Source organism: Lepidochelys olivacea, assembly GCF_965140295.1.
Source record: "Lepidochelys olivacea isolate rLepOli2 genome assembly, chromosome: 2".
Classification (NCBI taxonomy): domain Eukaryota; kingdom Metazoa; phylum Chordata; order Testudines; family Cheloniidae; genus Lepidochelys; species Lepidochelys olivacea.
Window position 1 is genome coordinate 169,875,920 of NC_140412.1, and position 16,497 is coordinate 169,892,416.

General features: G+C 42.6%; 1 protein-coding gene across 5 annotated transcripts in view; it reads left to right on the forward strand.

The window, feature by feature from the left end:
* Nucleotides 1-16,497, forward strand: part of TNS3 (tensin 3) — a 343,602-nt gene that overhangs the window by 58,706 nt on the left and 268,399 nt on the right. For 4 of the 5 annotated variants that reach the window (XM_084621461.1, XM_084621462.1, XM_084621463.1 and 1 more), the window contains exon 2: nucleotides 2,259-2,303. The exons of the other annotated variant lie outside the window; for it this stretch is intronic. In XM_084621461.1, the coding sequence (XP_084477587.1) occupies nucleotides 2,259-2,303 (45 nt within the window). The remainder of the gene's footprint in view (nucleotides 1-2,258; nucleotides 2,304-16,497) is intronic. 5 annotated transcript variants of the gene reach the window in all.

Genomic DNA, 16,497 nt, shown 5'->3' on the forward strand with positions numbered 1-16,497 from the left:
CTCACTACAGATGTTTAACCCATGCTACCACAGTGTGGCTGTTTGTCACCCTCTAGTGGATGAACCTCTGATAGAGGTTTATGAGTCAGCTATTGCTTCTGAATATTGGACCTGGTTCCTTTACCCAAGTACTAGAGGTTCGTGCTTTTCAACCTGGAGATGCTGGGTCATTCCCCATAGATGGCTTGGCATCATTATAAAATGTTGGGAACCACTGATTTAATGAGTTACAAGGGATAATTGTTATTTAGTTAACTTGCATTAGTATGTTCTGTGGGACTTGGCAATTGCTGCTCTGTACTCACACGGTAGATGTTGACAGCTGAAGAAAGTCCAATGGGCTAAGAGAAGTCATACATACCTTGCTTAACTATTCTATAAAACAGTTACCGATTGATATGAAGCTGAAATACAACTGTATATTTTCAGCTTTTGTGGGTTTTTTAAAGGACACGTGTAGGCTTTATTGCATTCTTTACAGGTAAAAGGACTTGGGTCCCAACATTTCCCTTTCAGTGATGCTTGGGCTGCTGAAGATTCATATGAAGCAATTATTAAAAACAATAACAATAAAACTCTATTAGAGGGCTAGGTTATCAGCTGCTCCCTTTCAACTTGTGTCTGCAAAAATGCCTGTTTTCTCATACATGTTCCACAGATTTGTTAAGGTATTTAGGCATTGCTGGGTTCAACATAGCAGCATCCTAAGTGAGTTAGGCTCCTAAGTCTCATTTTCAAAAGTGGCATAGGCATTTAGGAGCCTAAATCCCATTGACTGTCAAAATATGGGCCATAACCACCTGTATCTACTAAAGTGGGGTTTGTGAGAACAAATTTACAACAGATGTAAATATATGATTCTTATAATGCAAAACCAAATACACATCCTCCTGAGATGACATATGTATGGCATTTACCTTCTCTTAGAAAAAGTAAATTGTTGGATTTAAACAGGTTGAGAGTGTAGAAAATTATAACATTAGGTTAGATGACAAGTAAACCTTGCATAGATTATATGGCAAGATGCTGACTGTAAAATTAGTTTTTAAAGGCATCCAGATATAGTATAAACTATGGCTACAATAAATAACATGAAATAGAAAGACAGGAGTAAATTATAGGGTAATGTTTACAAAAGGAATAGTCCTGCTAAGGGGAAATTGTCCGTGAAAAATGCGTAAGGTATCTTGCTCACATAAGATCAGAATTACTGAAGAAGATAGGTTCCAAGAGTCAAAGCCTTGTTCACATAAATAGTTGCAGTGTACTCAGTGGGACATCTCACGTAAGAAAAATGAGCAGGATCTGACCCATTGCCATTTAAAAGACTCATAATTTCTGACCAAAGATATGGGACAGTTGAACACAGGCAAGAGCTGATAAAGAGCAGAGTAATAGCTAATACCTCTTAATACTCTGTAAGCCCTTATTTAGGAATGATTGTTTTATATTGACTATGAGCCATGGTATGTCATAACGACACTTTAGCTTAATCTTAAAACAAGCCAGCAATCGTTTGCACATGCAACGAGGATGAATGTGCACGCAGAGCTTCAGTGCCTATTTTTGTAAATTTGGCTGTAAAGGACATCTATCATATATGTTTGTTGAGTTGTAGCCATGTTGGTTCCAGGATATCAGAAAGACAAGGTGGGTGAGGTAATATCTTTTATTGGACCAACTTCTGTTGGTGAGAGAGACGAGCATTTGGTCTAACACAGAGGTCTTCTCCAATGTGTAAGGATGTAGATTATTACATATAGGGTGGGATCAATTAATGAGACTGTATTAAAAACAGTATGAGACTTCCAAAAAACCTCTTGTGCTTATTGCCTTGCTAATGAAGCAACCCATTTTTGATCAAATGTATGGGATCAAAATTTCTGTATAAACACACCAAAATAAATCTGCAAAGAAAGAATTTTCTAGGAAGTTACACTTTGGTAAAGGCGCCAAAGACACAAGTAAAAATAGAAACTGAAAACTGTAATTAATAATATCTGCCAGAAGCCTTTCTGATGCAGCAAGGATTTTTCCAGAGCACGTTAGCCAGTATTGTGAGAGACAGTTTGGGGAGACTGCGTGGGGCTTACTTAAGGTATACCTATATGGCTGTCAAGGGGTTAAATATTATTTCTTAAATGCCGTGTAGTAATGAATAGAAGGAAAGCTTTCCTAATTGTAGTGAAGTATTTTTGGAATTTGCCCAGTCAGTTGGTAATATTTCACTAATTAAAGGAACCCTTTGTTTAAACCAGGCTGACAAGAGTTCGTCTGGAGGATTGGCTGTTGGACAAGCTGAGGTATGTTCATTCTTCAGCAAATCAACCCATTTTATGAAATGACCTTTCTGAAGTAATGCTTTTAACTTAGAAGAATGTAATCACATCTGTGAATTCCTTATGGTTTCTGTGCTGCTGTGGGTTGCAGGCTGTAAAATGTTTCACTCTATTTTACTGCCCCTGAGTCCTGTGTGTAATGAAAATGAACCAAATAAAAGAAATATAGGCACAAGTATCTTTATGACTGGAAGGTATGTAGAGTGATTGGATAGCAAAATGCATGGATTGTAAATGTTTGCAGAGGGAATGTTTGCAAGCTGGATGGGCAGGGCATGTATTGGTTTCCTACTGAGACCAAAATGACTATGCCCATCTGGAACACTCACGTCCTAGGGGGCCATGCACAATGTGGCTGTGGTTTGGTGAACAAAGGTCACCCCATGCCAGACTACCTCCATGCTTGGGAACTGTGGATCTTTTTTGAGGGAACTACATTCATTTGCAGAGATAGTTTGGGGCAATGTAAATAAAATTAAAAATTGTAAAAGCTTTATACTGCTGATTAATGGTAATGTACAGAATTAAAGGCTGCTATATATTAATGCTATTTTCTAAACTTTAGACATAAACATGCTTGAAGAAATACATGCAGTATCATATATACCATTGACACAGTGTGGTATATTTGCTGAATTCAGTTGTTTACTTTGTTCAGTGGGTTCCTGCTTGTGAAGAATCCCAGTTTGCAAGATCAAGGAAAGAATAAAACTGCTGACTGATTTCTCGTTTCTGTCCAAAATACTTTGTATACTTTTTTCCTGCCAATGCATACAGCTGACTCAGTGTTTCTCTTAACAACTTATTAGGTCATGACTTAGTAGCTTTCTCTTGTAACCGTTTTTCTTCGTTACAGAGATAGGGTCAAGAGTTAGGAAGGCAATTTTTTTTATTGCCAGTAATAGCATTTTAACACTTATATATCAGTTTCCATCTCCAAAACATTTAAAAAAATCAGTTAATTAATCCTCAGCAGCCTTATGAGATGGGGAAATACACTGGACACAATTCAAAAGTTCATTCTTGTTTTGAGGTATTACTAATTGCAGCAATATTTCTGACATTTAACAAGGAATGCTGCTGGAACCATGAACCCAACTTTGAAACTGAAATGAAATTTGGAGTACACCCATTCTAAGCACATCAATGTGCAATCTAAGCCAACTCTCATAATTTTATTGTGACTTTCACATTATATCCTTCTTTCTTTTTTCTTTCTTTTTTGAAGTAAGTTTCTAGCCCTCAGGGTTGTGGAGGCAGTCATGACTCCTAACAATTCAAAACTCAGAACCCAAAATGTAGCATTCTTTAAAATCTCATGATTTTTAAGCCAGTCTCCTTATTTTTGGGGGGGCCTAATTTCATCATGGCATCTGAATGTAGAAGACTGAGGGGAGACATTTTTTCTCCAGAGATCTTAATAAATAGCAAAAGTTTCCTCTCCATTTACCTTGCTATTTGATATTTGTCAGGTCTCCAGGCTGGACTATATAAAACATTATATCAGCAGTTCTCAAACTGTGGGTCGTGACACCAAAGTGGGTTGCAAACCTGTTTTAATGGGGTCACAGGGCTGGCATTAGACTTGCTGGGGCCCTGGGCCAAAGCATGATCCCCATGACCCAGCGCTGAAGCCAAAGCCCAAGCTCCACCACCTGGAGCAGCGGGACTCGGTGAACTCAGGCTTCGGTCCCCCTTCCTGGGGCTGTGTAGTAGTTTTTGTTGTCAGACGGGGGTCACGGTGCAATGAAGTTTGAGGACCCCTGCATTAGATCAACCCAGGCATTTAATCATTTAAGAAACTATTTGATTTGCAGCAACTTGGTTGTAAGTATTTTGGGCTTCCTTGGAATCAGAGAAGGCAATGTATGCTGGGACATCTTTGGCTTGAGAGAACCTCGGAGCATGTTTAATTCCAACAGAGATGCTACTCAATGCCCAAGATGAAGAGTTCCAGAGCTGAGACCTTCTATTTTCGTAATGTGACCCCATCAAAAGTAGTTGGTTTTGATGGGGGAGAACGAGCAACAGTCTATGGAGCATGTTGGTAGGTAGCATGAAAAAGTTGGGTTATAAAGAGTTTTTTGGGGTTGAAAAATATGGAATTGGGGACCCTGTGGGGGAAGTAGTAGTGTGTTGCACAGGGAGGAGGAGTTGGAAGTCTCAGGAATGGAAGGATGAAGTGAGGAGGAAACGGAAGGATCTGGTTGGGTTGGGAAGGAGGAAGGTGAGAGGAAGAAGGAGAAAGCAAAGAGACCTTGAACTTCCATAGTCCCTTTGATCCTAGAATTTCAGCACTTAACAAACATTAATTCATCCTCACAACAGTCCCTGTGAAGTAGCTGAGTATGATTATTCATTTGACAGAAGGGGAAACTGAGACACAGTTTGTTTCAGTTTTTTTCCTTTTTAATTATCTGAAAAAAAAGTTGCATTTCATGTGTTTGTGGTGTGATTTTTTCACACCAAATATGTGCTCAGTTGGTAAACAGATGTTTTTTTCCTAACCCTTCCGATTCTACCTGTGATCTGAAAGTAAGATTTCAGGATAAAACCCTCAGGGATTTTCTTTCTGACTTGTGCATCATCACCAGCAAGCTGGGTCCAGCTGAGGTGTATAAGTATAGTTAGAATGAAGTTAAGTTACACGACTCTGTAATCTGAGTTAAACATGCTGCATTTGAAAATGTGCAGCGAATTTGATCTGTTTCTTCAGTGCTGAGTTTAATGAAGTTAAATTCTGGATTTACACTGATGGGCGGAGTGTGAACTGCTGGCTGGGGGGAGGCTAGCTCCCAGTCCCGCATCTTCTGCCTGAGGCATGCCCCCCCCAAACAGGGCTGGAGCCCAGAGCCCCCCCACCGCGGCTGCTGGCCTCTGCCCCAGGCTAGCGCCCCCATCCCTGGAGCGCCAGGAGTGCGGGCGGCGCAGCCCCAACCCCCCAAGCCCGGGAGCGCCGGTGGCACAGCCCTAGCCCCAGAGCGCCAGGAGTGTGGGCGCTGCGGCCACAGCCCCCTCAGCCACGGAGCATCGGGAGGGAAGACGGCGTGGCCGAAGGCTCCTCAGCCCCAGAGTGGCTGGGAGGGCGGGTGGCACAGCCCCAGCACTGGCAGGTCGGGCGGCATGGCCCCAAAACCCCCAGCCCCGGAGTGCCAGCAGTCAGAGGTGGCGCAGCCTGGAGACACAGAGCGGGAAGCAGGAGGGGGAGTCTGGGGGCAGAGCATGGGCGAGGCCCACTTCTGGCTGTTTGGGGAGGTACCGCCTTCCCCAGCCTATGATACCTGCTGCCCATGTTTACATTGATGAAACTCATGGGAGACTTTGGCTCTTAGTTAATAAGTGTGTTGATGATGGGCAGTCCAGAATAGAATCCAGCTCTCCTGTAGCTGTGTTGGCTTCACAGAGATAACAGAAGCTAATTAAGTATTTAAAATCATCTTTTTGTCACAAAGTGAGCAGGTGTGGTTGACAACAAGCAGGGAGCAGATTGGTTGAGTAAGGAGGTGCTATTTTCATGTAATCTCTTTTCTGAAAATAATCACAGTTTAACACACTTGCCTGGGTCACAGAGAGCAAGGGATGTATCGACAGAGCAAGGGACGTATAATCATTTTATACATCGTGTCTGATTTCTGTTTCCAGAAATGCATTAGACCCTTGGCTTAAGCATGAAGATCACATTCAACTCTCTTGCATTATCTTGGCTCATTCAAAAAGCTGGCAGGGAAGGACTCAAGTGTGTAGGCCTCAGGCTAGTAGAAGCTGTTGCTTTCGTGGATGAGTTGGAGCAGACAGCCCCAATTATCAGCATTCTCTGCTAGTCAGCCAGAGAACAGAGTTGATGTCATCTGTGAAGACAGCTGTTTTTCTGCCTCCTCTGCTAGAGGAAAGGGGTAGGAAGGGAGTGGCTATTAATAAGGGAGGTGGAGTTCATTATGAGAGAAGAGGGAAGGCATTATCCCACCTCTCCAATATACTTAGTGACTTTTGTAAATGGATATTGTTAAGGGTGGCAAGGAGGCAACTGAGTGTGATTCAAAAAAACCTGTTTCAAACAATCCAAGGGTTTTGGCTATAAAAAGTTGATGATGAATAGAACTAAATACAATTTGATGGCTGTCCTGATGCAGACATGTTGTTTACTATAACTCAGCATGCTTCACCAATCAATTATCTAATCCCCTGGGAGTACAGAGAAAGCATTAGATCATATACCTCAGCTGAACATTATCTAATGCATTAAATTTAGTATGAGAGCCCTCTGCAGCTTAAAGGCAGAAGCTGAATTCTCACATGACCAGGGCTCAGCCTTGCTCATGCTTCACTATAGTCATGTTCCACTGAAACAGCTTGGGCTACGCTGCTCTGCCATGAGGATGCCACTGCCAGGGCCTGAACAGCTTGTGCTAATTCTGCCAGTGTTCAAATGGCAGGGATGCTAGACCTACTAATCTGAGAAAAGGAAGGAGCACAGAGATCAGAATAAGAGGCTTCTTTTCCTGGTTGTTGCAGTGCATGGCAAGTCTGCTGCCACCAAGCTAATACTGATCCCCTGCGAACATTTTAAAAATTGATGCGAGTTGTAGCAATTTTGTTGGAAAAACAATATTTTGAACCATAAACACTTGGTTTTGTCATTTTGTGTGTTTATGGATTTCAATAGAAATGTAACACCACCTGGTGCCAAGTTCCACAGTCCTTGCTTGTTCGAAATTCTCACTGAGGTCATTGGGCGTGTTTAGGATAGCATGGACTCTATATCATGGAATTCGGTCCCTGGTTAATAACAGCAGGAGAACACAACTGTGTATGTACGAATGCTCTCTGCTCCAATAAACCATGTCACCGTTTAATAAATGTTTTGTGGGGTATGTCCTCAGGGTGGAGGGATGGCTAATCTCATAATATGAGAGAAAAAGGAATAGGTGATGCATTAAAAAAAATTGTTGTTAGCAAAGCAGAATGTTGTTGATCAACATGCTCTCACAGGTTCATTTTAAAAGACCACACAGAAAAACCGGGAAAAAATACAAAGATAAATAGATTGCCACAAATCCTCCAGTGACCCGTGAGAAGAATGTGATTGTCTTCTAGGATAGAATTGGTAACTCTGCACTGTAGATTCGGGAATGGCACTAAAGTTAACTTCTAAGGGAGACAGGAATATATGATAATGGAATAGTTTTGTTTGACCTGATTTATCTATAATGATTGGGGCTTGAAGTGACATTTGCAAGGGAATAACAATGAAAACCCAGTTGCTAAATACACCATTTCTTGCTTGGGCATTATGAGATTAGAGATTTTTTGAGCCAAGATACAACTTCATTTTCTCAACGTAGCAAAAAATGTGCACACTATTTTTTTATGGCCTGGTTTTTCCCAGTTAGTGTCGAAATAAACATTTAAATAGAGAATAAATCCTGAGTACCCCGTTCAGTGAGATTCAGTAAAGGAATAGACATTTATATCAATTAAAATAAAAATATAGTAATAAATTAATTAAGGTTGCTTCCATTAGTATATGTCATAAAATAGTAAATTTCAGAAACAAGGAAGTAAATAAATTTAAGAACATATACTTCCTATTAATATATTAAAGTTGTAAAATTCCAGTCACACAAATTTTTCAATATAGTTTCATATGCAAATTGCTATCACTAATAGCCTCGTAATCCATACAAAGAGTTTGCATTTAACTACAGCTGCTTATGTAGTGAATTCCAAGTTTTTGGGGTGTAATATCTTTTTAAAGCATATTTCTTCCAGTCCCAGCCATACACAGGGGAATGGACTGGCAGAGAAAGCAGCATGGTGAACAAGTTCAGATGGTACATGTTGGGTCACAGATATTGGCATCCTGAACTTATCTCTAGAAAGGAAGGACTTGTCCCTCTGATATAGATTATCGTTCACTGCAGTGTATCCTAAATACGAAGGAGCAAATATTTAAAACGCATTATTGTCCCCTTCAGATTATAATTCAGCCCCACCTCTGAGATTTCTGATAAAGTTGATATTTCATCTGAAGTCCTGTTTTCCACTATTTCTGTTGTTGATCACATGAAGGCTATAGACGTGCCGGTGGCAGGTAGTATATCACTACTTCCATGGATTTTTAAAAGTTCTACTGTTGTTCTCAAGAGTGATGAGGAAAAACAGCCATCCATTGATTTGTATTGTCTTTGATGATCAGCTTTGAAAAGGGCTACAATATTTTGTGAACCAAATTTAGAATCTAGCATGCATTTTTCTCACCATTGCTTTATCAGGGATACTACTGAACAACTTATTTCTATGGCAAGGTTAGATTCACCATTTTCATTCAGCTGGTCACACACAAGTTAGAAAGTCTGTTATATGTTCAGATTTAGTTATTTTCCCTCTCTTCCTTTGCAGAAGAATTTGTAGGTTTCTTTCTGTTCATTGGGACTATCCCAGTGTAGGTCTTATTACACTTTCTGATTAATTGAGTTCTCTGCTCTGTTTGGCTGGTTGTAAATATGATCACACAGGCCCTGAAAATAAAGAAAATCAAGATTTTATTTTTATTTCCTTAAGAACAAAAGTGGTCTGTATTTTTTATTGTGTCTCCTACCCTTGTAATGAAGCTCTGTTTAATGGAATGGTTTTTATCTTTAAAAACTACAGGGCTTTTAGAATTCACTGAAGGACACAGATGAAGAAAAATATGGTCTTTGATCCTATAGAGTGGTGTTAGCTTCCTAGAACCGCCTTTAGGGAACGTTAACCCTGCAGACCCAGAGGATAAAAAGCTTTAACAAGCATGTAAAAAGCATTTTGAAATGGGCTAATTCTGTAAGGGAGATGTACTTAAAGTATTTTGATGGCTTGATTAGTTTTGAAATTGCCCAAAGTTTTGCAGGAGCTTTTCAGGTCATGCAGGAAGAAAAATAAAATCCTTTAACTATTGTTTGTGATTCAAAGAATGTGTGAACAGTTTTGGTGAGGTTGTTAGCTAGGCCCTGGTCTACACTAGAGTTAGGTTGACATAAAGTTTATGTTGACCTAATTCTGCAAGTGTCTACACTAAAATGTCACTCCTGCCAATGTAACTCACCCACTACACCAGCTTAATAACTCTACCTAAATGAGAGGTGTAGAGTCAGCGTCTATGTAGTTCGGTCAGCACAGTGTCAGTGTAGACCAGTGGTTCCCAAACTTGTTCCTCTGCTTGTGCAGGGAAAGCCCCTGGCGGACCGGACTGGTTTGTTTACTTGCCGCGTCCAAAGGTTCGGCCGATCGCGGCTCCCCCAGTGGCCGCGGTTTGCAGCTCCAGGCCAATGGGAGCTGCTGGAAGCGGCGCGGGCCGAGGGACTTGTTCTGCCGCGGTTTGCAGCTCCCATTGGCCTGGAGCAGTGAACCGTGGCCACTGGGAGCCGCGATCGGCTGAACCTGCAGACGTGGCAAGTAAACAAACTGGCCCGACCCGCCAGGGGCTTTCCCCGCACAAGCGGCGGAACAAGTTTGGGAACCACTGGTGTAGACACTGTGTTGTTTACATCAACTGTTGTTGCCTTTCAGAAGCAATCCCACAATGGCCACATTGACGGTTAAATCTGTGCAAGTGCTCCTGGTGAGGACACACATGGCCCACACGAGGTGCATAATGTGGACATGCAAAAGCTATTTAATTACTGCAGCAGCTGTAAGTTGACGTAACTTGGGTTGACATAATTTTGTACTGTAGACATACCCTAGGAGAGTGGCATTTCCATGCAGTATACTTTTTTTGGCTACATATTTTGACTGGAGGGCTTGAGCCAGAGGCTGTAAGACTAATAATGGGAACTACATGTGAATGTTGAAAGGAGACTCTTTCATCCCTCTTATAATGACTTTGCTTCATAAAAGAGCATAGTACCTGATTCTGTTTGAATAAAGCCTGCGAGAGCTTTGCCATTGATTTCAGTGGAGCAGAATGTATGCTCACATGCTCAGGGTCTAAGTGATGGCCATATGTGGGATTGGAAAGGAATCTTCCCCTTGATCAGATTGGCAGAGACCTGGGGGATTATTCACCTTCCCCTGCAGTGTGTGCGTGCGGGTCACTTGCTGGGATTATCTGGGTATCTCTCACTAACTCACTCACATCAGGGCTCCAGGGTGGTAGGTGCTGGACATACACATAAAAAAAGAGGGTATGCAACAAAGAGTTGATAATGTAGCTAGACGAAGGTGGGGAGAAAGTATGATACATTGGCTTTTCTTCTATTACTAGTCAACATTCACTTTTTAAGAAAGAATATATTTCTGTTAGAGTTCCCTTCTCTTTTAAAAACTTGTTATGAAATGAATACCACATATTTTATGTCAGCAATGTTTTTGTGTACAAACAAGCAAAAGAAATAAAAGTCAGAGTTAGGCTGCAAATTTTATTCACACAGGTATACACACATAGGGAAGACACACGCCTGCCTCCCTACACAAAGGCACACAGTATCTTACATACATACAAGGCATGCATGCACATACTTGCCTACACAGAGACACTTTTTCATACACTTTTCCAGGGGCTGCCTAAATCACCCAGCCGGGAAGGGAGGAGCATGGGTTGGATGGGAAAAGATGGGGTGTGGTGTGGAGGAGAGAGGATGGGGAGGGAAAGGGGCCAAGGACAAGAGCAGGGAGGGGGTGAGAGAGGGCAGTGAAGGAGAGACGGGAGTAGGGGGGATATGTGGGGGGATGCAGGGGGAGGCAGAAGGCTACAGCTGTATGTGGATGTGGGGGCACAGGAGTGTACAGGGATATAACGGGAGCACAGCAGTGTATGGAGGTGAATGGGGTGCAGGGGTGAGGGATATGGGGGTGGTGGCTCTGGGAGGTGGAGAGGATGGGTGGGAGAGCACTGTAAGGGGTACAGGGCCAGGACGGATAGTTACGGGGGGCAGAACGGGATGGGACAGGGGACGGATGCAGTCAGGGGGATGGGGGGACAGGGGTGGGACGGGGAGGGTTACAGTGAGGGGGATGGGTGTGCAGCCCCATTCCCAGCACTCGGACACGGAGATACACAGACCTCCAACGCCTGGGTGCCAGCGATGGGGCGACAGACCACAGTTTGCAGCAGGGCCACGTGCCACAGCTCGAGCCCAGCCACATGAGGAGCGTGAGGAGAAGAGGGCCGGGCAGCAGCGGGAGAGGCACACGCCACATGACCCCTCAACAGCCACCTGCTGAGCACTTGCCAGTCGTGCTATTTCCTTCCCTGCCCAACCAATGGGAGCTGCACCTGCAGGGGGCGGGGGACAGAATGCGGACCACCACCCCCGCCCCCACGCGGCAGCCCCTAAGGCCAGGAGCCAGACATGCCAGCTGCTGGCCGGGAGCCATGCAGCGCGGCAGCTAGCAGGGAGCCTGACAGCCCCGCTGCATGGTGCCGCAAACCGAACAGTCAGTGGCCCGGTCAGCAGTGCTGACCGGTGCCACCAGGATCCCTTTTCGACCGGACACCTGTCACCCTATGCGCAGGTCTTGCACTGTTTCTCTGTGGAGAGAAGAGCTTCATCCCATTTAAATGTGTTCTGGGCAGGGGCGCTGGAACAGGGGGACCAGGAGAATATGCACTCCCACTTTTTAGTGGCCATAAGGGGGAGTGATGGGAGGAGGGGGCAAAGAGGAGTGGTGGGGGGCACCTGATTTTGAAACTGCCCTAGACCTGACATAAGTTAAAGCAGCCTAGAGGCTGCTCTAACTTACAACAACTGTCTGGAGTTCCTAGGAGGTTATAAGCCATCTGAGAATTGCTGTAAAGGAACAAACCTTGCACTTCATCCCTGCAATCTCACTTTGTCATGCTTCCTCTCTCTGCTAGTGCTCCCTATGCCGGGGGAGACTGGCACAGGAGTTGGCTCTGCTGGCTTTAGACTAGTTGAGAATTCCCTCCAGCTGTGTTAACTGTCCAGCTGTACTGAGTTATGCCCTCTTTGCACTGCTCAGGGGGGCACAAAAGGGCTGGGAATCTGGCCCAGAATATTTAGAATCCATTTATACTTCCCAGCATCTAGTGAACCATTGAGAAATTGCTGTGGCAAAACTGATGCCTTTTACCAGAGTCCACCCTTATCGGGGATTCTCCTGTCTTAAGAGATGTCCTTGAAGTACTGAGTACAGTTCTGCTCCACCATTATTAGATCACCACTATTCTTAAGCAACTCTCCATTGTGGTCTCTAGAGTGGTCACTGAAGACAGGTTTTCACTGGATAGGAAAAGCACTGAGAAGGTAGCATCTGATTCAAGGCAAATATTTCCATGATTTATGAACTTTCAATGTGTACTTTTCATTAGTCTTAGAGCTGACGGGTGCACTTCATGTACAGAGCACAGGACCAGAGAGCAAATGCTGTTTACTAAGCTTTTATGCCTATGCGTTTTTGATATTTCTCCTCTATTTCATCCTTGGGGGGTAGGGGGAATGAGGTGAAAAGATGCACTCAGAGAAACAAGATAGCAATATTCAGAACCTCTCCCACAAACTTGTCCCAGAAAAATGAGTTTCATATGTAATAAACATAGTGTGCTACATCTGTCCCAAGGAGGAATGCTGGATTGAATATGACTCCAGGTGTGAAACAGCTTCGTAACTGGTGAGACTGCTAAAATGCTTAATCAGAGTTTTTTGGTTGGAGGCTCCCATTTCTCCATGATTAGTTTACTAATGTGCCTCCTCAGCCCCCTCAGCTGTTGACTTGGTCCATTGCTCTGGCACAGAGCTGCTGCAGTTCTCCTTGTATCAATTCATTTTCTCTTTCTTTCTCTCTGTTCTCCCTCTCCCCCTTCCTCCCCCCACACCCTCGCTTTTTCTTGTCTGGGTGTGCAGCTTAATATAAGAGGCATCCATTGGTGGCTTTGTGGTAGTGAACCCCCTGAGTCGCTGCACTGTGTCATGGGAGCGCAGAAGAGAAAGTAGGGCTGGAAGGTTTCTGCATAATCCTGACCCGCCCCTGCCATCCCCGTCCCCCCACATTAGCTGTTTCCGTGAGCAGCTTCATTAAGGACTATCAATGGTGGAGGGAGGAAATATGCATGAATCTAAATATAGCCAGAGAAGCACATGCTTTGCCTGTTTGGTGTTTTAATGCAGCTGTGAGAATACATCTACAGTGGTCCGAGGTGGATTAAGGATTCTAGATGCAGAAGGATTATAATAAAAGAATCAAAACTCTGATCATTTAAAGTGTAATCACGTGTGCGTATGTGGATTTTGGCTTTCCAATGTCTGTCAATACGTTTCTTAGAAAATGAAATTAAAGATGAAACTCAGTCTTCTGTAGTCAGGCTCAATCTCATTTTTCTAATATTTCTAAAATTCTGGATGCATCATAGCATCTCACTAACTTTAAAAAAAAAATAGTTCACTTCTTATATGTGCAGGATTTCAGCCTTTGAGATGACAAAGCTAGTTCATTAAACAAAGAAATGTAAGCTTGTGACAATGAGTTTTCATGACACACTTTGCCCTTTGACTCTTTTCAGGCACTTCTTGTGCATCTGACTCACATGGAACAAGTGGCAGTTTGATGACGATGAGATAGAGAGAAAGATTTTTCCAGTATCTGGAATAATGATGACTCTCCTGGGCCTTTTTTAATACAAGCCCATGTATTTTCTAGAACATGAGGATTTGCAAAATAAAAATCTGAGGGGTTGATGAAACAAAAGCTGTGGCCTACAATATGAACAGCTAATAGTATTTTATATTGACAAAGGGAACAGTGAAACATACGCGAATATTCACTCTTGCTAGCTTGGGGAAGAATAACTTACATCCCTCTGAGTCAGCTGTTTCCTGGGGGAGCTTCATCTCAAGTACAGAAGATGGACCCTTGTGACTTGGCAAAGGGAGGGCAACTTGAATTTCCACAGGGGCACAAGAGGTTGCCCAGGAAATGCTTGAATCAGCATGAATCTGTCTGCCCTGCTCACTGCCTCTGCTCAGACAGTGCCACCCCACCCACCTACCCACATGTATGGCTACCAGCTTTCATGAGAAGAAGGATTTGAAACTGGGTCAGGGTCCAGGAAGCTAGGGAGAACTTGGATTATCATATGTGCTACATTTAAAACTCGCTGTGTCCAAGCTTTTTCTAGTTGGAGATCAAAGTTTTTCACTCTCTTGTAAAATAAGGCATTATTTCAGATACTGGAAAACAGACAGGAGCATAAACTGTCAAGTCAAGTGTAAAAGTCTAATTTAAGCAGGTCAAAAAAAAATTTGAAGAGCGACTTGCAACAGACACAAAAACTAAGTGCATCAGCCCGCCAAACAATCAGTGGGGCAACTGAACAATCAGGATGCTAAAGGAGCACTCAAGGAAGATAAGGCATTGCAGAGAAGCTAAATGAATGGTCAGCATCAGCCTGCACTGCAGATGTGAAGGAGATTCACAAAGAGGAGCCATTCTTTTTAGGTGACAAATCAGAGGAACTGTCCTGGATTGAGGTGTCAGTAGAGAAGGCTTTGAAACAAACTGATACATTAAACAGTAATAAGTCACCAGGACCAGATGGTATTCACCCAAGAGTTCTGAAAGAACTCAAAGATAAAATTGCAGAACTACTAACTGTGCTATGTAACCTATCTGATGAAATTAATAGGCAGCAAGTTTGAAACAAAGAAAAGGAAGTATTTCTTCACATAATGTACAGTCAATCTGTGGAACTCATTGCCAGGGGACGTTGTGAAGGCTAAAAGTATAACTGGGTTCAAAAAAAGAATTAAATAAGTTCATGGAGGACAGATTCATTATTGACTGTTAGCCAAGATGGTCAGGGATGCAACCCCATGGTCTGGGTGTCCCTAAACCTCTAACTGCCAGATGCTGGGCCTGGATGACAGGGGATGAATCACTCAATAAATTGACCTCTTCTGTTCATTCCCTCTGAAGAATCTTGCATTGGCCATGATCAGAAGATAGGATACTGGGCTAGCTGGACAATTAGTCTGACTCAGTATAGCCAACTCCTAAACTGTTAAGTAAACTTATTTGTAAGTTTCCAAAACATTCCAGCTGTGCGCTTAGAATAGGTGCTACTCTAAATTTGGTGAGGGTACACATTGGTGTTGATGCTCAACAAAGGGATTTAATCCCTAGTATAATTGCAAAGCTCAGTGTCAACCATAACTGTGAGGCACTTCAATTGGGAGGTTATGTGTTTTCGTGAATAGGGTATTGGACTGAAAGTCAGGTGACCTGGGTTCTGTTCCTAGTTTTGCCACTGACCCACCACTGTCTTTTCTACTTAGATTGTAAGCTCTTTCTGGCAGGGACTTTTTGTTCTATGATTTGTACAGCACCCAGCATAGTGGGGTCTTGGTCCTTGACTAGGGGTTCTAAATATCATTGAAATAATAATAATAAAGAGTGTGGGATCCTCTATTATTTTTAAAAAATAAGATGTTTTCTCATGTGGTTTAAACGATAGCTTCTCAAAGCAGCTTTTCACTGGACATACTTGCCTTTGCTTTTCCTTTTCTTTGCCTCCTTTGGCCTGTTGATGTCACCCAGTGGTATGGCTCCATCTTAAAATATCTTACAATTAGGGCTGTCAAGAGATTAAAAAAGTTAATCGCATTGGTAAACAATAATGGAATACCATTTGTTTAAATATTTTTGGATGTTTTCTACATTTTCAAATATATTGATTTCAATTACAACACAGAATACAAAGTGTATAGTACTCACTTTATATTTATTTTTTATTACAAATATTTGCACTGTAAAAAAAATGGTATTTTTCAATTCACCTCATACAAGTACTGTAGTGTAATCTCTTTATCGTGAAAGTTGAAATTACAAATGTAGAATTATTTACAAAAAATAATTGTATTGAAAAATAAAACAATGTAAAACTTTAGAGCCTACAAGTCCACTCAGCCCTACTTCAGCCAATCACTCAAACAAACAAACTTGGTTATAATTTGCAGGAGATAATGCTGCCCGCTTCTTGTTTACAATGTCACCTGAAAGTGAGAACAGGCATTTGCATGACAGTGTTGTAGCCAGCGTTGCAAAATTCTTACGTGCCAGGTGCATTAAAGATTCATATGTCCCTTCATCTTCAACCACCATTCCACAGGACATGTGTCCGTGCTGATGATGGGTTCTGCTCGATAACGATCCGAAGCAGAGCTGA